Source organism: Serinus canaria, chromosome 2, assembly GCF_022539315.1.
Source record: "Serinus canaria isolate serCan28SL12 chromosome 2, serCan2020, whole genome shotgun sequence".
NCBI lineage: Eukaryota > Metazoa > Chordata > Aves > Passeriformes > Fringillidae > Serinus > Serinus canaria.
This window is the reverse complement of record NC_066315.1, coordinates 8390685-8410907: the sequence shown is the minus strand read 5'-3', so window position 1 is coordinate 8410907 and position 20223 is coordinate 8390685. Positions and strand designations below refer to the sequence as shown.

Genomic DNA, 20223 nt, shown 5'->3' with positions numbered 1-20223 from the left:
GACTTTGACCAAAGAAACAAAGAATATAGCCCCAGCGTGCTCAGGAGACCATCTATTTTTAATCAGTTGACTATTCGTGCACTTCCGAAGATACAACGTTATTTTAAACTGGGTGATAGTCCTGATTTTATTAAAAAATAAATAAATAAATAAAAGTGCCACATTGCAGTTGTGTGATACACAAGTCAGACACAGTAACTTCATTTAACTGCCGCTTCGCATCAGACCTGTTTCTGCTATTAAAGTGGTCATTTATCAGCTAAAAGGCGAGTGTGTTTAAAAATGTATGTCTTTGGGAGGGAGAGCAATCTCCCTTTTCAGGGGCAAGAAACCTGTTACAAAGCCATTTAGGTGGGTGCGCTCTGAAATGGCATTATTCCCCCCCGGGGCGTTAATATTACCCAAGTATGTTCCTATTTGCACGGCTCCCCGATAATTCGGCATTTTATTTAACCACAACTGCCCTTAGAAACTTGATTTGCACTGTAGCAGCCGGCTAATCTTAATTTTTTCCCTCTTTCAGAGAGGCATCTGTTCCTCTTGCTGACAAATGTACCATTCTGCCAAGAAAGTTTTTGGAGGAAAAAAAAAAAAAAAAAAAAAAAAAGAAGAAGAAAAAAAAAAAAGAAAGAAAAAAGAAAAAAAAAAAGCGTGTAATTGATGTTATCCCAAGAAAGCGCGATCTCCACCCCTCTCAGCTCCAAGCCCTTCAGGTAAAAGGAAAAAAAAATCTTTCAAGAATTTGTTGCCTTTTTGAGGGTTAACATCAGAAGACAAGCTTGCCTCGCCTTGGCCAATCAGCTCTCGGCCCTGGCAGCTATAATATAGAACTAAAGGCAGACTCCTCTCACTAGCGTCTTGCTTTGCTACCATTAAAATCAGACCCTTTTTTTGTCTCTCGATTGCTGTCTCCCGACCAAACTCCGATGTGTTCCGTTATCAGCGACCTAAAGCCTGCCATTCCAGCACCTGTCTTGCTAGGGATCGGTGGATAGTATACGATTCAGAAAGCAGACAAGGACATAGGAGGAGAGAGAGCTCTAGAGAGACAGCCAGGGATAGGCACAGAGAGCTTTGAAGTAATTGGATTCAATGGACGAAATGCTGCTGTTGACAAGAATTCTCTTGGTGGGCTTCATCTGCGCTCTTTTAGTCTCCTCTGGGCTGACTTGTGGACCAGGCAGGGGCATTGGAAAAAGGAGACACCCCAAAAAGCTGACCCCTTTAGCCTATAAGCAGTTTATTCCCAATGTGGCAGAGAAGACCCTAGGGGCCAGTGGAAGATATGAAGGGAAGATCACAAGAAACTCCGAGAGATTTAAAGAACTAACCCCAAATTACAACCCTGACATTATTTTTAAGGATGAAGAGAACACGGGAGCTGACAGACTGATGACTCAGGTAGAGCCACAGAGATACCTGTATTTGTGTTTGTTAACCTCTCTGAGCAATCCTAAAGGACGCATCTGTCTTAGCATTTTTGAAAGCCCCCCCTTTCCCTCTCCCCCTCCTCCCCCCGCCCCTCCAAACTCGACTAGTTTCCCCATTGAATGTAAATACCATCTATCCGGCCAAGTTAGCAGGGGCTGGAGCTGGAGCTGTTTAGATATTTGGTGGGGGAATCTGTGTGATACTTACAGTCATTACCGTGCCATGGCGTTCCCTGTAACTTGGTTAGAGATTGCTGTTTGCATTTGTCCCCAAGGATGCACTTTGATCAAACGAATTGCATACAGCTCAGAGGACCCCAAGTGTATAGTGACCGCCAGGCCACCCACTCATTATTACAAACGTCGTCTGCGGTTGCTGCGCCTGCTGACTTGATATTTTTCTCTATATATTTTATTTAATTTCTCCTTTTTTTTTTCATTTCATTTTAACCTTCATTATTATTGTTGTTCTCCTCGCGAGCATATTCTAAATTTAGTAGGCATGCAGTCGTGCACTCACAAAAGGCAGCTGAAGCCGGATCGACCATTCCTCATCTGATTCCGTATTATATAGCTCGTATTGCAATACCATCATTTGCAATTGTGCCCATCAGTGCGTAAATATATTGATATTTCTTTAAGGATGCTCGCCGCCAATGCTCTGGTACTTCCATAGGGGAGGGACTTGCAACTTATCGGCATTGCATCACCTTCTGTTTTAAAAAATCTGATGGCACAAGGTTTACAACTGGGTAAATATTGGATTTCGGGGGGAATCGGATTGCGGAACTATTTTATGAACAAAAAGAAAGAAAGAAAGAAAGAAAAGATAAAGGTGAGAGAAAGAGAGAGAGAGAAAGAGAACCGCTCCGAGTCACCTCGTAATTATAATTCATGCTCAACAGAGGGCTCAGCGAAGTCAATTGCTCTGCTAATCCCGGAGTTTCAGAAACTACATGCAATCTAGACGCTGGAAATGGGTTTCCTCCAAATATAGGTCAACAGCGCTTTTTTAATATTAATACATTTAAGCCCCACCTTCAGTGCTAGAGCGGGACTCGCCGGGAAGGACTAGGCGGGGAGTGGACGCGGGGAAGGGGGTGGGGGGTGGAATTTCCCAAACTCTCCCCGTTCCTCGGCCTGATTTTCCGCACGTTGCCGAGTCTCTCGGGGCGAGGGACCGGCAGCCGCCACCATCTCCTCCCGACCACCTTAAATCGCACCGCACCTCGGAGCGCGGCGGCGCCTCCGCCCGCCGCCGCCGCCGCCCCGCGCAGGGGTGCGGAGCGGAGCGGAGCGGGTGCCGGTCCCCGCTCGGGCGCGGACCGCGCCCCTCCGCGCACCCACGGTCCTCCGCCCCCGCTGCCTCCGGAGCCGCATCTCTCGCATTTTCAGCTCCACTTACTCCCCTCGCGTATCGATCGCGGCGGCTCGGGTTTCACCCTTCCCTCCGCAGCCCGGCGGCAGCGGCGGCGGCGGCGGCTCCGCGGGAGACGGGCTCCCGCCGGGGCTCGGCGCATCCCTCCCTGCGCGGCTGCGCCGGTGCGTGTGCGCGGCGGAGCGGAGCGGAGCGGGGCGGCGGGCGCGGGGGGAGCCGGGGCACGGTCGGGAGCGGTGGGCTGCGGGCCGGGGGCGGACTGCGGGCTGACCCCGGCCCCGCGGCTCTCCCGGGGCACGCCGCGCCGGCTACGCGGCTGGCCGCTCCCGCTGCATTAGCTGGCAGCGTCTGAACTCCTGACCTTCTGTCAACTTCCCTCAGACGAACGAAACGAAAACAAATACTTCCCCCCCCACCTCCTTCAGTGCTTGTTCCCGTGCCTTAGACACAAAGGGGGGAGGTGGGCTGAGAGCGGCGGGGCCGGGGAGGCCGCAGGGCCGGGTACCCGGCGGGAAAGAGGGGAGCGAGGTCGGGGAGAGAGCGGGGCTCCGGCACTCCTGGCCAGGCAGGGAGCGGGGAAGCGGAGCGGGGCCCGGCAGCGAGCGGTCTGCTTGCCCTCGCTCCCCGTTGCCCGAGCACGGCCGGGTCCTCGGCGACCCGGGGTGCGGTCCTGCCCGGTCCTGCTGGCCTCCCTGCCTTGCTTTCCTCTCCTTCCCTCTCTCGCTCGGCCGGCAACCTCTCGTTAAATCTCAGCCTTTAAACGCCGGCTTCGGGAGCCCTTCAACCATGGAGAGATCTTTCATGGACAGAATCGTTAAACTTGCAGAGTGGTTGCCGAATGCATTAGTCGCTAGTTAATATTAACTCCAGAAGGGTGGGGGGGAACGCAAACAGAGGTAGGTAAGTCAGGTTCTCAACTTTGCAGGTGACACCAGCAGTTTGCTAAGGACTCCCCCCTTCCTCCCTTTCCTCCCCCCCACCCCGGCCATTGGCTGGATTGGGGAGAGAGATAAGGAGGCCAGGTCAGTATGATAAAGCTGGAATTTGTATGAAATAAAATAACAATCTCGTGTAATGCAGGCACACAACCAGTGCGTGATGTGAGGAATTTAGAGATCAACTTGGCATTTAGGAAGCCCACCAGGTTGTTTACACTGACAGGTACCTGTTAAGTGTTTCCTTCAAGCAATTCATTTGTGAAGAGATTAGGAGCTGGCAGGAGAGGGCTTGTTGAACAACTTTGCCTCCACACAAAGCGTTAGTGGAGGCAGCCCTGCTGAGCTTCACGGTGGCTGAACAGAATTGGGCTTGATTTGTGGCACACGACCCGATGAATTAATAAATAGTCTGGGCTTCACGGCTTTTGACTCTGACAATCCAGCTCAGGCAGTATAAAAGGGAGAAAAGTCCTTTAGGAGGCCGTTTCTTCTTTATTTCGCCTGGAGCCGGGAAGTGGTGCTGGCAGGGCCGGAGCGGCCAGAGCCCCTCGGCGCTGCCCGCACCGCTGCCCCTGTCCCTGCCCGCGCCCGCTCCTCCCGCGCGGGGCACGACATCTCCGTGTCGCGCAGTGCTGTCGCCTTACCAGCAGATGAGGTGTTTGATGCTTCTCCCCCTTTCCCCTGTAAATCAGTGATGGAGCATATCTATCCACTCAGAGGGAGAGAGGGAAAAAATAAAATAAATCAAACTCAACTTCCTTGTACTACTGCACTTTGCTGCCAGGAACGGTGCCGAAACCCAAACACCCGTCTCTCTCCATAAAACGGTAGGCCAGAGAGTCCAAAGTGAGCTTATGACTGTGTTTTAAATCTCTCGGGGACTTTTATATCTCTTTATATCAGCCCGTGTGTTGCTGGAATCACTTTTATGGCTGTTGGTGAACACATGAGAACTTCCTTGCTAAGCAGCCTTGTCATGTCCCTAAAAGTAGCGAGTGATGGAGGGGCTTTGCGTTCCTGGGAGCTGTGAAAGGGGGACTTTGCGGTCTGTTATTGGCTGTGCTGTGAGCAGACTGGAGAGAAAGGTCCTGCAGAAGGCCAAGCACACCAGTCAGGCCAGCAAGAGTGTGGGAAGAGCAGCTTACTGCATCCCGCCGTGGCTTACAGCCACATCGGTATTTGCATCAAGAGAACAACGTCGGGTAGATGCACCTGAGTTGTTTTCCTCTCAAAAAGGAGGAAGAAAGGTGGCAACGTACCTAACTCTGTACCTTTAGTCAAGTGCTTTTCAATGCTTTCGGTGCTGATTTCCTGTTTCTGCCGGGCTGAGAGTCCTTTTCCCCTGTCGCCACTGTGTCTATTCCCCACCTGGCTAAGATGGGAATCTCCCCAAAACTTTCAGGCTTTCAGCTCACCTCTTTTCCTCACTTTCCCCTGTCCTATGTCCCTCATTATTCAATCCCTACGTGCTCCTGGTGCTGCTGGGCCCAGCTCAGCCCAGGGAAGGCTGGTGGCTCTGGAGGGTCAATGAAAAAACCTGCAGTACTTTCTCCACAGAGTTGGAAGGGTTTCACTCCACACAAAGGGGCTCCTATCTTGCATAGCATCCCTGCTCCGCTTAACTTCCCTCCTTGGCCCTCCCTTGCTTTTCATCTTCCCACTAAGAGCTATATTATTGTATGGATTTGCTCGGCTTTGTAGGCGAGCGCCGATGTATGTTTGAAGCGGAGTGAATGCTCCCAGCCCATGCAGCTTTGAGGGCTCTAATGAGTGATGGGCGAAGGGAGAGAAGAAAAAAACACCCCTCCCTCCAGCGCATAAAGGCTGTTAACATGTATTGATACCCTTTTCAACACAGAATTAAGCTGAAAAGACCCGCAGAGACATTCCGGGGGGGAATCCGTGACTCTGAGATATATGGCGAGTGTTTGTTCTGGGCAGAAACTTTGCTCTCGGGAAGGGACAGGGCACTTAGGAATTTGCGGCAGGAATTTGCTCCGTGCAGGTGGCTTTGAATCGCCACGCTCACACTCCAGCGCCAGCAGAGGGGGGTCCCCCTGTCCCCGCAGCAGGTGCCGGGGCAGGGAAGAGGCCCGTCCCTGTGGGTCTTCGTGGTGTTTGATCCTCTGTTCATCCTGTGTCCCCAGGTTTCACTCTCCCCCTCCTCACCTACCTCCCCGTCCCTCCCTGGCAGCGGAGGAGAAGATGTCAGCTCTGGCTGAGCCCATCCTGGGGCGCGTTTGGCAGGGAGGGTAGGAATGCCGCCTCTTTGGCGGGAGAGGGAAGCAGGCTGAGGCCCAAGGGGGTATCGATAACGAAGGGGGGGTGTCCCCCTGGCTGCAGCACTCCCACAATGACCCTTTTCCGTCTGCCTGTATCCCCGCAGCGCTGCAAGGACAAGCTGAACGCTCTGGCGATCTCGGTGATGAACCAGTGGCCCGGGGTAAAGCTGCGGGTAACCGAGGGCTGGGACGAGGACGGCCACCACTCCGAGGAGTCCCTGCACTACGAGGGCCGCGCCGTGGACATCACCACCTCGGACCGGGACCGCAGCAAGTACGGCATGCTGGCCCGCCTGGCCGTCGAGGCTGGCTTCGACTGGGTCTACTACGAGTCCAAGGCGCACATCCACTGCTCCGTCAAAGCAGGTAAGGCGGGCAGCCTGCCCAGGGACATGTTCGAGGTGGGGAGACACCCCCGGGACTCGACTCAGCGCCCTAGAGCCTTCTGTGACCCGTCTCTGTCACCGGGCTTCCTCCTTTCGTCCCCGCAGGGTCCCCATGGCCCGGCCAGCCCCGCCGGAGCTCCCGCGGGGATGGGAGCAGAGCCCCAGGGGCACAGCCGGCCTTCCCCCGCCTCTTAGCGACCCCGTCGGAGCAGAGGTGGGGGAAAGGAAAGAGCGAGGGGGTAGGAAAAAACAAACCCCAGCCAGCTGCAGCAGTTTTTCACAGCACTTTTATTTGGGTGATTTGCTTGGCCAGCCTTCCCACTAGAGCTGCGTCTCAGCCACACACCCTTCTCCTCCCCCCGTGGGGTCTGATGCTTTCCCCATCCAAGGAGCATGTTCAACACAAACACTCGTGGCCGTCTCCAGCCGCCCCGCTGGCTGCACGCCTTACTCGCGAGCGCTAATCTCCGAGTGGGAGCCGGCCAGGAAAATAAATAAGTAACGTGGTCCCCAGCCTCCTTCAGCAGTAGCCGCTAGGAAATTCCCAGATAGAGATACACATACACATAATTTTTTTTCCATCGCCTCCCCTGTGCTTACAACGCCACACGCTGTCTCAACTCGGGAACAGCTCGCAAGAAATCCCCGACTCGCAGAGTTTCTTTTCTTGACACTTGACACGTTTTTTGGCGGAGCAAATCTGTCAGCAAGTGACAGCCCCCAGCTCCACCACCTCCCTCCATGCAGCCGCATGACATCGAAAGCTCTTTCTAAGAGCATACTCTAGCCCAGCAACCTGCTGGATGTGTCAGGAGACACTTGGCTGCAAAAGAAAATAATGCGCCTTCTTTAAATATAGCTGTTTGCTTCGAACCCAGCAGCCCCACGGTAGGGAAATAGCCCTGCCCGGTCGTGCCCACCTGCAGGAGGGGTTCATGTCCCCCACTCCGGCCCGGAGCTCCCCAGGGACTGAGCACCTCTCCTGGCCCATGTGGGCTTTGTCCTGAGAGCCTGCTACTGCTTTTGTTCGGCTCCTGGGTCCTTTCTAGGCAAAAAGAGGCCCTGCAAAGCTGTCAGCTGTGTGGAGATCCAAAACACCCCTTTCAATAGCCAAGATGGGCTTTGTAGCGCAAGGTGTCCGATTGTGGCATGCGGTGACCTTAGCCCAGGAGCACCTCCTAATCCACCCCAGGGGTGCTTCGCAGGAGAGGAGCCACCCCAAGCTGCTCATTGAGATTCGGCACACAAGGACTTGGGGGCAACATTTGGAGGGTGTCAGGCAGGGTCGTGTGACTGTACGAGGCAGGCTGAAGGGAGCAGGCTTGAATTCCACTCTCTCAGCCTGATCTTAAACTGTCCAAACCTCATTTCATGACAGAGCATCTCATGAGAAGATTAAATCCCATAATGCCAGCAGGAAGATTCTTTATCTAGATCTCTGTTTGCAAAAAGTATGATCCAAGAGACTGGAATGCAAAGAAGAGTTCCCCCAAGGCCTGAATTATTGTCACCAGAACAGAGGAGGGAGAGGCAGGGGTGGTAAAAGGGACATTGATAATGCGCTACAGCAAGTATTTAGAGCAAGCTTCTACATTTAAAATTCAAATACAGATCTTGAGTGCCTTGGAAAAGTGGCTCTGCTGTGCAAATAGTGCTTGGAAGGTCCTGGGTTTTTGGAGAGTATGTGTGTGAATTGGCACATAGGGTTTCTGCACCTGAACAAATAGGGAGGGGGAGAAAAGGGGGGGAAGAAGCTGGGAAAAAATGGAAGTGTCCTCTCTTCCAAGAGTGTCTGCATTTATTACATGAATCAGAATGACAATGCTGATCCTTTATTGGATTTTAATTAGAGAACCCAAACAAGCACTGCTCAAAGAAGCAGATTTTCACACCTCTGCCAATTCACTGGCATGTTTGTAGAGCTGCTACACTACTACATCTATTCATCAAGTCCCTGAATATGCAAACAAAGCTCTAGCCAGACCTTTACTGCCAGCTTGTAGGAAGGTGTAGTTTACTAGCAGAGGCCTCCACATAAAGCACATATCTTGTTTGTTGCCATGTCCTCCCTGAAGAGGGAGGCCTTGGAGATCTTGCTGCTTCATTTCTGAAGGAGAAGTGATAAAGTCATTAGCAAATCAATAACGGTCTAATTTTCGCCCTTCCTGTCCTTCCTGAGAAAGTCATTAGGAGACACTCCAAGGATTTGTTTAAATCCTAGGAATTTCAGTAGTAGCCACAGAGGCAAAATATAAAATCTGCTCATCTTTAGGAGCTAAATCACCAGATCTCTTAACTGGTATAGGGAGTAATGGGGAGAAAGCAGGGAAAGGCGAGGGAGGGATGGGGAATCTCAGCACTTGCTACCATGGCCTCCTATGGAGTATTACCCAATATTTAAAAAACCAGAGTGGTTAGGAACACTGCAAGTCCCTCTGTTAAGACAGAGATCAGCCTGGAGCACAGCAGACTTTTTTCCCCACCACCCCACAGGTGGCTGAGCTTCCAAAAAGTGATTTGCAAGAAAGACAGAGTGTCATTGCTACTTTTTCTTTCTTTTAGTCTGAGATTGTTCCTCTCAGTAGCACAGGAAAGCAGCAACAGCTGCTCTAAACTCTGAGTAACTCCCAAGGGCTGGAGGAGGTGGAGGAGGCATTTGCATGGGCCTGGCACAGGTGTTGGACTGCTCTGGGACCACACGCTCTGAGACAGGGAAGAGCTTGCTTCTCCTAGGGGGGAGGGAGAGGTTTCTTTCTTTTTTGGGGGAGGATTGAAGCTGAGTGCTGGAGATGCAAGGCAGGGGTGCTGGGAATGTGGGAGTGCCCCAGTAGCCACCATGCTGAGTAGGAAGGCTGGAGGCAGCATGGGGACTTGTGCAGCATGATGCAGGAAGATTTGGGAAACTGGGGTCGTTGCTTTGCACTGGCAAAATTTGTGTGCAACCTGGGGCAAAGGCTCCTCCTGTTCTCTGCTGTTTGCTGCCCTAGTTGTGCTCCTTGAGTAAGAGCTGAATGGGGACTCGGAGCATCGAGAGCACAGGCACTTGCTTAGAGAAGAAATTTTATACCAGCAAAACCACTCGGCTTTGAAAAGCCTTCAAGTTATCTGGCATCAGGTGTCAGTGCAGGGTAAACAGTAGCCAAATGGGAAGTTCTTCCAGAAGAGATTTTGTTCTGGAACAGTTCTCACAGTGAAAATATTTTGGCTCATTTCCTTTATGAGAAAAATCACTCTTGTAACTCCTAACCCAGAGGAGATTTTACACTGGCTCAAATCTGGCAGGAAGGGGATTCTCACTGGACCCACTGAGTGCAAATGTGGCTCATAGATGAGGGTGGAGGAATTTCAGAGGGGAGTCTGGCTGTGTCTTGCACTTTCTTGGTGGGTTGGGGTGGCTGGGGAAGTGATAATTTCCTGCATGCCCCCATGCCCCAGCCCGGCATGTGCCTCCGCTAACCCTGCTCTGCCTCTCTCCTTGGACAGAAAACTCAGTGGCGGCCAAATCCGGGGGTTGCTTCCCTGGCTCGGCCACGGTGCATCTGGAGAAAGGTGGGACCAAGCTGGTGAAGGACCTGAGGCCTGGAGACAGAGTGCTGGTGGCCGACACCGAAGGCCGTCTGCTCTACAGCGACTTCCTCACCTTCCTGGACCGCGAGGACGGCTCCCACAAGCTCTTCTACGTCATCGAGACTCGGCAGCCCCGGGCCCGGCTGCTGCTGACGGCCGCCCACCTCCTCTTCGTGGCCCCCCAGCAGAACCAGTCCCAGGCAGGGAGCGCCAGCAGCCGGGCGCTGTTCGCCAGCCGCGTGCGGCCGGGCCAGCGCGTCTTCGTGCTGGGCGAGGGCGGGCAGCGGCTGCTGCCGGCGGCCGTGCACCGCGTGTCGCTGCGGGAGGAGGCGTCGGGCGCCTACGCGCCACTCACCGCCCAGGGCACCATCCTCATCGACCGCGTGCTGGCCTCGTGCTATGCCGTCATCGAGGAGCACAGCTGGGCGCACTGGGCCTTCGCTCCCTTCCGCCTGCTCCAGGCCCTGCTGGCCGCCCTCTGTCCCTCCGGGGCGGGGTCCCCCATGGGAGACCCCACGGCCCCCGGCATCCATTGGTACTCTCGGCTCCTCTACCGCATCGGCAGCTGGGTGCTGGATAGTGACTCTCTGCACCCGCTGGGCATGATGGTGTCGTCCAGCTGAGGGGACCCCGCACCATCCCGCCAGGCTCCAACGGAGAGACAGAGACACGGAGGGAGAGAGAGAGAGAGAGAAAGGAGAGAAAAAAAAAATAGAAAAAAAAAAAGGAAAGAAAACACTAAAAGAAAAAAAAAGGAAAAAAATTACATATTTTTAAAAGAGAGCACGGATTAAGACTTTAAAATAATAATAATAAAATAATAATAATTAAGTAGGACAGTCCAAAGTAGACTTAAAGGGAAACAAAGACCCCTGGAAGTTCTGTTCCGTTTAGTTTATAAATATATATATATTTTTATTTGTTCTTTTGTTTTGTTTGTTGGTTGTTGTTTTTTTTTTTTTCCTCCTCTCCTGGATATTTATTTCTTTGGTATTTTGAATAGATGTTTTAAATGATATGAACCGGACCTTCAAGAGCCTTAAATAGTTTCTTTGATAATTTATTATCATGTGAACTGTACTCACAGGGGAAAAAATTATTTTGTGAGGCCAAGCAAAACTGCGCAGAGTCTATTTTTCTACATGTCACGTGTGTCCTGACTTTCAGAAAGCAAAATTCTGTACTTTCCCATCTCTCCATTACATTGCTCTTTCATTTCAACAAGTCCAAAAAACAAGCAAACAAACAAACAAACACACACAAAAAAGACAAACTTCATGGGGGTCCGTAAATTATATTTTTATACACAGAATTGTAAATTAGATTTTTTTGAGAGATCAATACTTAACTGAATCACATTTCGTTTTTTGAAATAGTGTAAAATATGAGAATATATTATTTTAATTTAAATAGTTGCAAATGTAACATCATTTCCTGTATTGTTTTCCATGTTTTGCTTTGTAAAAACATCATTTGGCCACATTCATGGAAGTTCATGGAAGTCAAGACTGTTACACAAACTTTTTATTTGCAAAAACCGTAAGAAACTTTGTTATTTTTAACTTCAGAAAAAGTTTATTAGAAAATAATATTTTTTAAAAAGCGCACATGGCGGCAATTCTGTGACGATGGAGATGGTAGTTTGTACAGAGGGGGGAAAAGGATGTTTTGCATTAATAAATTGAGAAATAACTGCTGTAAATTTACTAAAATGTATTTTTGAATATTTTGTAATAGTTTTAATAGTTTTATAGAAATAAAATGTGCCATGCACAGTTTGGTTAGTATATAATAACTAAGAGTTCCTGGTGCATCCCATTTTTTTTTTTTCCTTTTGCTTGTTGGTTTAGAAAACATGATACCTAAATGAGTGCCCATTATTTTATTTAGATGTGTTACTTATAACATTTAATTTTGGAACTTTAATTAAGGAAACGAATCCATCACATCTGTGCATAACCTGGAATTTCTTGTACTGACAGTAGAACCTCACTTATTTGCACGAGCCAGTGGCAGACGGGTTTCCCTTTGCCAGAGCCCTGGCTCCCCATCCCTGCTCAGGCAATGCTCCTCTCTTCCAGCTCCAGCCCTGACTCCATGTCCACTTCCCAGTCTGGAATGGAGACTGTAGATGGCTCTTAAAATTGATTTCTGAGGATGCTAAATCAAGTTTTCCCTTTGAAGAGCATTAATACGAAGGCAGGCAGCTGCCTTTGCCTTGTGGCAACTCTGGGATTTCAGTGGGCTTCAATCTGGGTGCCCAGAAGATGGAAATCTGAGGGAGAGACATTGACTTTGGTGAGTTAGAGGGATTCACCTGGCTGATGCTGGAAGAAGGAGATGGCCACCAGATTTCACTGGCTGCTTTGAGTAACAGCACAGAGCTTGGGGCCACTGAGAACAAAGCAAAACACCCCTTGCAAAACAAACAAAAGGATAAAGATTTGTTCATTTATGCTGAGAGACATTCCTTAGCTGTAATGCAGGAGTCTGTCCCGAGCCACCCATGGGTGAATGTGCTGGAGATGTGTTTTAGGAGCTGAGTGGTGGGGCCAGCGCTGAGTCCCCTGCCTGGTCCCAGCCCCAACACACCCCGAGAGGATCATCCTTGACAGGTGCTGATCAGTGAGGTTCTGCTGCACCACATGCTCCTCCACTGAGGGTTTCCAGGATCCCTTTAAAAATTTTGCAAAACATTGTGTCTGCATGTGTGTGCACGTCTGTGACGGGACCGTGCCGGAAGGGAGCTTGCCTTGAATGTCTTCTCACCTTTTCTTTGGTTTCCATTACTTGCCAGTCTAGGATGTTCATCCACCAGGCCTTTTGCTCCAGAGACACAGCCCTGTTCTCTGCTGGGATGGATGGCAGCTCCACAGCCTCCCAGAACGTCCCTGCCTGGGGCCATCTCCAGAGAGTGTCGACCATGCTCTTCCACGCTGAAATCCCAGGAGCTTCTGGAGCGCTGTCAGGAGCTGGTGGCCGAGTTCCACGCACGAGCGCTGCTGTGTGAAGCCCCGACAGATGGATGTGGTTTCTCCTTCCTGTCAGCCTCTAGTCCAGCCCCACTTCCAACCTCCAAAGCTCGGACAGGGCCAGGGTGATGAGACTTTGGAGTGACCACAATGTGCTGCAGCACCAGGAGAGGAACCAAGCCACCCTCATGCCTACCCAACGAGAGGCATCACGGGGGACTGTGGACTGCTGGGTGCTGAGAACCTGCTGCCCACCCCAGCTTGGACTCTGCCACCTCCCTGTCTTTGGGGTGTGCTGAGGGCTGCAAACCCAGATGATATGGAGCATGTGAGAATGTGATCGTGGAACAAATGAGTCTCTGCTGTAAGTCTGGCCTTAGATTGGCAGTGTCTGGGTGTCTGAACTCTCTTACCTGTCTCTGGGAGGTGGTTGCCATTTTTTAAGGCCTCTACACTCAAAGAAATGACCGTGTTGGAAGTTGCCTTCTCCAGAGTCGGGTGGTGGAAGTGTTTAGGGATGTCAGTGATCAAACTTAAAGCCTCAGGCTGGAGGGCTTCAATCTAAATTGCAACTGAGATGATAAAGAGCCATCAGACCAGACCCCACACTTGTGTCAGGGCAGGGCACATGCCTGGATGGGACCACACCAGACAATGCCTCATTTAATCTTCACCCAAAGGCCGAGACGAGCTCAGATCTTTGTGGTGTGAGAGAAGCTTAGATGCTCTTACACCAGGATTAGCCTGTTTCACTGAGCAGAGAAATGCTGTGCCATGTTCTCCGTCGCACTTATTCCAAGCAGCTTTACGTCTTCCTCTCACCGTGTCTGAATTCCACCTCTCCTTCTGGCTACTCTCATCAGGATCACCCCTCTGTGGTGTGTTAGAAGTGCTTCCTTAGATGGGCCAATCCAACCCACAGCCACAGCTCTTGTATGAAGGATGTACTGTCATAGCCTTGTGCAAAACATCTAGGAGATGTCACTGTCCGTTTTCAGGGTCCAAGTATGGCAATAGTTTGTATAAAATGTACACATAGTGGTGGCTACAGAATAGTTTATGACTAAATACATATCTATTACTGTCAAAATAATGTATAAGAATGTACTTGAAGCTATTATCCTTGTGCTCTGTTGTCTGAATAATTAAAGAAATTACAGAGACTTCCTGAAATGTCTGATATGTGATGGCATTCCTATCGCACACCTCTGAGGATTTTACCCTGATGACATTGGAACGCAGAGTGAGGATCCTGTAGGATTTGGTACTGGACTCTTCAAACACACCAGGAATTGTGCCAGTGGGGCTTCATGTGGTGTCCACAACCTCCTTCTCCTCCCACCTACAGCCATGTAGACAGTCTGTCATTTACCTGTGAAATATTGCGTGGCTCTGCAAAGCCAACTCATTTGGAAGGGTTCTGTGGGGTGGCAGAGGTGCCCTGAAGGGGAGCCCACCAGCAGCTGCCTGTCCTCTCCACCTCCCCCACCCAAGCCAATGTGAGAAATGACCCTAATGAGACTGGGACTAGTCTGTGTTTACTTGACCAATAGTTCAAGCAGTGCCCTGGTGCTCAAGCCCTCCAAAGGGAAGCTGGGATGCGCCAGTAAAAGAGGATCACATCTACAGTGCAACTAAAATCCAAGCCAAGCACTGGGGTGAGCCAGGTGTGTCCCAGCCAGGTAGCTGAGCTGTGCCTCAGCCAGCTGCTCTTTGTGCCCTCACAGGGGAAAGTTTGCTTAGCTGGATCTTTAGACATACATGCACATATATGTCTACAAATATAATATTGTTATCCTGATGTTAGGAGCTCAGCACTTCCCACCAGGACATAAATATGTTTACACTGGCCCTCCTGAGCATTTCCCACCATTCTGAGTCTGAGCAGGAGATGTAAATCAGCCAGGCTGGGTGATAATTGGGCAGCAGTTTTGCAGCCCCAGTACAGCATCTATTTCAATTACAGGGGGAAGGAAACCAGAAAGAGCATTTTTATCTTATTCATTACTGCAAGCCATAAGGGACCACTAGATTTCTTAAGCTTTTGAAATTCTGTCTTCAGCAGATTCTGCCTTAAAACTAGTTCAAACTTAACTGAAAAAAAGGTCAATTTTCCGTGTACAGAGCCCTTCAGAGCTTTCAAAGGAGCAGTGTTAATGTGATCCTTGGCCTAGGAGGGCTGAAAGGGAAAAAAAAAAATCTTTAAAAAAAGCATCTTTACAAGCAATGGGATTGTCTCAGATTTGATAGGGGCCCCACAGCCACTGTTTGGGCCAAGATTGTTAAATATAATTTTTAATGCTTTGCATTTGGGGTGTTTGGACTTCCTTATTTAAATAATTTTGGTTTTCAGGGATGAAAAGGAATGAACAAATGTGGGAAATATGAGTTTAATGATCTTGTCCTTGTTCCAGTGAAATCAAGAGTGGCATCCAGAGGTGATTTGGGTGCACAGGCAATTGTGTACATTAAAGCTGAGCACAGGACCCTGTAGAACTTTTTTTCCTTTCATTTTTAAGTGAGAGCAAGACATCTCATCGGATAAATATTACTGCAAATCAGGAATGAAACCACAAGGTCAGGAAATCTGTTTGGGGTAAAAATATTTGTTTTGATGTCCTGTGACCCAAATGTGAAATAAATATTAGATTTGCTCAATTTGGTGTGAACAAATGTCCGTTTGTGTTACTGGGGAGGAGAGGTGACAAGGGATGCTCTGTGGGGTGTGACTCTGGAGGGTTCCTTGGCCACCAAACTCACATCTGGCTGTGCCCAAGGCCAGGAGGGGTTGGACATGGACAGGGGAGCAGGGATGTCCTGAGAACATCGTGTGTTTGCAGCTCTGCTCAGTTCACTGGACTCTGGGAATGGCACAGGGACCCCTTCTTCCTCAGCCCATCCCTGGGGCAAAGCTTGCCTGGGCCAGACCTCTGGGACATCAGGATGCCTCCCTTGGAAAGGGAATGTGCTCACAGGGAAACCATACTTGGGAATGTTGTATCATTCCAAGTTTTGAGACTTTTGATGGCATTCTCTGCAAGGGAGTGGATGATCCATCTGTGTGCAATTACAGCATCTTCCTTTTGGTCTCATGACAGGCAGACACTGTGTCACAGACCTGTCACAGGCTTTCACTGGGTGGAGGAAACTTATTTACAAGCAGGATACAAATCAGGCTTTGGCTAGTTTGGAGCTTTAAAGCATTTCATGGGGTTTGGTTTTGTTTTTTTTTTTTTGAACAGTTTAGGCTGTAAGCAGCCCCTGGTAGTCCCAGGTCTCACCTCAGCCCACAATGAGTCCACTTAGAACAATCTGCTGGAGGCCACCCTCTGTCAGGTCCCACGTGTCTGCAAGGATGGAGGGACTCCATCCCTCTGAGCAACTGGCATTGTTAAATAAGCTAACAGTTTTCCTAAATACAGCTGCCTTGCATCCCATCCACCAAGAATCTTCCTTAATACTCTCCTTGCATATATTCTGGGAGGAAGGAGACCAAAGAGTTAAAACAAGATTAGTTTTAAGAAATCCCAGACTCAAAATCTGGGACATTCAGAGCTCTGCCAAGCTCTTCTGCTGCTCCTGCAGCCTGCCCTGAGCACAGAGATGAAACCTCACTCACCCAGCTCACCTCTTCCTCGTAAGTCAGCCCCATCCTGTTTTCTAGAGCAGTAAAAGCTGGTTTTAATTATTAGACAGTAATGAATGCAAATAAATATTAGTCTCAGGATTGCTCATGAACAATTCTCTTGGAATAGTCACTGGATGGGTGTAAGCTTTGTTGGCTTTGCCAAATGATGCCCCTTCTACTCAGCAAAGTTCTGGAAACAGGAGTGTAATAAATGTTCAGTATCAGACAAGTCTGTTCTGGCAGAGTATTTGTGTGAATAACCATTTTGTGCTAACACCAATGGAAGCTATGGGGTTCACAGGCATCAGAAGGTCCAACTGCCACTCAAATATTTGCAAATAATGAATATGTGATCCCACAAATAACAACAAACCAACCTGGTTGCTTTCATTGAGGAAAATGATTATGAATCACTGTGTACTGTGGGCTCAATCCAACAACCACCAGCGACAAAAGAAGTTTTTCCACAACTTCAAACAAGCAGGGAGCTGAGCTGTGTTTGCTCAGCTTTACCTGGTGCATCCAACACTCTCATATTGCACCTTCAAATAATAGAATTTATCAGGCCGGTAAGAATTTCCTAGAGCAGCCAAGAGTGGGCACATTTCACCTCCTGACTGCAAATGTGCAGCTCCCACTGGTGTCAGCAGGGTTATGTACGGGCAAAATGAGGTCAGACTGTGTTGCCCTACTTTACGTGCCCTGTGGTGTTACACTCAATTAAGTTTTGTCTCCCAGGACACAGCCTCTCTCCCACTTAAGTCACCAGGAACTTTGTCACTGCACAACAGTGCAGGAGGAGGCACGAAATACCAGTCTTTGATCCAGAGTGCAATGAGTTTTAACCCAGGTATTCGGGAACTTTCAGCTGTACTTTGAAAAGGGTGGGTTAAATTCAATAAAAAAAAAAAATAGATCCATGAAAATCCAACATGGGGCATCTTCAGGAGAAGGTAACAGCTCTGCAAACTCACCCAGAGCCTTGCAGAGTGTATAGACTCAGCAAGAGCTTCTTCCCAAGGCAGCAGGGCATCTTTCCTGCCCTCTGCCAACAGCCCCCCACTGATCCCTGCAGAATGATCCTGAATATCATGGGCAGCACCTCTTTGGCAGTACAGCAGAATCAGTCACATCTTCTCTGTGGGTGACCACATGCTTGACTACTTTGAAAATATTAACCACTGCTTATGAACTGAAACTATAAATAGCTGTAGGAAGGAGAAAACAGAAAAAAAAAATACAAAAAAATTCCTCATTGCAGACAAACAAGTTGCCAGAACAATGCCAGGCTTTGAGTGAACCAGGTTTGGTCCTTGCCCCTTTGATGGGGTTTCTTCTGATTTTGAGCAAGTAGCTTGTTGTCTCCCTGGCTTTACCAGAGGTGGGCAGGAAAGCATCTCTGAAAACATACTTTTCCACATTCTATGGGGTCAACATGATGAGAAACACAGTGAATCAGATATCAGCTACTGCCCATGTGCCACTCTGAGGGATCTCCTCTGTGGGCACATGGTGAAATGCAGGGATTCTCCAAAACCTTTACTGACAAATAGTCAGACTATTTGAAAGTCCTCTTAATTTATACATTAGTATAAAATTAATTTAATTTTTAGATGCCTCACAGCTGCAAGTGTTAGGCAGCTTATTATCCTTATATATAAAATCAGCGTGCTTCCTGCCAGATTTATAAGCTCATTCTAAATACCTTTTGAAAAGAGGACAGATGGCTTTTTGCACAATGCTAAACTCTGCATTACACACATACATCACAAGGAGGACCCACAAGGCCTTCGGCAGATCAGGGCTGAGAAATTATTTTGACTTTTGATTGTGTCTCCACCATGGAGAGGAGATCCCTGCTGGCTGGAGACTGGCTGGACAAGATCTCTGTGGAGTGAGCTGAGCCCCAAGAGCTCACAGAGACACCTGCAAGTCTGTCTGAAGGTAGGTGTCCTAACCTTACTTCTGAATCCTGCCTAAAATGTCATGTCAGCCTTCTGCAGAGGCTCCCCATGAAATCCCAGGCTACACTGGGAGCATCTCTGTCTCCTCCATGGGTTCTCCCATGGGGTGCATATAGATTTTCATTAGCTCTGCAGAGTGACCAAGCTCTGGGCCCAGACATTCACCCCTCTCTCTTCTATGCTGGGGTAAGCCCAGTGTAGTCCAACCCCAGAGCTTTCTCTGGAGCTGGTTCTCCACTGAGGGATCAGAACTTCAGAGAGGCCACAAACCTCAGTGCCTCTCTTTCCAAGAGCAAGGCACACTTGTTCAGCCTTGCCTGTGTAGGTATAAACACTGTGCACCTACAGCCCAGGTAATTAAAACTATTCCCACTCAATTCTCCCCTGGGGGAAGGAAGGGAGAAGACATGCTCATGGGAGGGGTGCTCATCACACTGCTTAATGTGATCCAGAGTGAGACATGCAGAGCCATGGGGATAAAAAGCTGTGGGGGGCTGAGGGAGCACCATGGAGAGCTGTCCCTGGAAAGAAACTTCCCTTAATGTGTGCAATGTGGAAGGGAAGGAGTGATGTGTTTCCAGGAGACAGAGCAGGAGACCAAGACCTGCTCCTTAAGGCAAGGAGGCATGGATGGAGGCTTGCCTGGACACTCACCCAATGTAGGCTTCTTGCTTGGGACTTTTGGGGATCTTGGGAACCTCCCAGCTTCCTAAGCCCAGTTTTTGGGCAGCTCATGGAAAGAACGGGAGAAATCCCCAGCACCTGAGTGTGGGCACAACACAGCCTGGTCTGTGCACTGACTCAGCACTGCCACCAGGAGCTGTCCTGGGCATCAGAGACAGAACAGCCACAGCTCCCCACCCTCTGCTCCCAAGTCACTCATGGACACACCAGGAGGCACTGGGGACACACCAGGAGTCACTGGGGACACACCAGGTGGCACTGGGGACACACCAGGAGTCACTGGAGACACACCAGGAGGCACTGGGGACACACCAGGTGGCACTGGGGACATACCAGGAGTCACTCATGGGCACACCAGGAGTCACTCATGGACACACCAGGAGGCACTGGGGACACACCAGGAGTCACTGGGGACATACCAGGAGTCACTGGGCCCTGCCTTTGGGGTGTGTGGATGTGCAAGGGTTCACAGGGAGCAAGTGCCCCAATCTCTCTGTGACACTCAGTGTCAGGGGTGCTGTCCATGGCCCCTTGGCTCCCAAGCACAGGTACAGACATCCTCTGCACTGAGCACAGGACACTGGGCCAAGCCCTCCTGAAACATTTTAATTTTCAGTCAGCTCAGGCTTTTGTCAGTGCTGAGCTGCTGGTGCCACCATGGGGGGGATGCAGCTGGTACCCACCAGTGCAGGGGCTGATGCAGATGCCTCAGGAGCTCTGGTGCCTCCAGCAGGTGCTGAACAATACCAGGTGCAGAGGAAAAGCTTTGTGGGATCTGCTGGCTGCAGCCAAAGCTGACCTATGTGCACCACCAAGGTTCTGGGCATGCCAAGCGTTCGTGCCTTTCCCAAAACAGGATTAAACCAACTGCATTTAGAAACAGGCAGGATGCTGCCACTCCTCAGGGCAGGGAGATGTCTCTGTGCAGCCCCTGCCCCATCAGGGACTCAGCACACAGACATCTGGACAGCAGTGATGCCATTCCTGAGGGAGA

General features: G+C 50.0%; 1 protein-coding gene across 1 annotated transcript; it reads left to right on the top strand.

The window, feature by feature from the left end:
• Positions 1-781: 781 nt before the first annotated feature.
• Positions 782-15611, top strand: SHH (sonic hedgehog signaling molecule). The gene is made up of 3 exons (XM_009085804.4): positions 782-1401; positions 6133-6394; positions 9898-15611. Exons 1-3 carry the CDS (start codon positions 1093-1095, stop codon positions 10602-10604), a joined length of 1278 nt encoding a protein of 425 aa, XP_009084052.1. The 5' UTR covers positions 782-1092; the 3' UTR covers positions 10605-15611.
• Positions 15612-20223: the final 4612 nt, after the last annotated feature.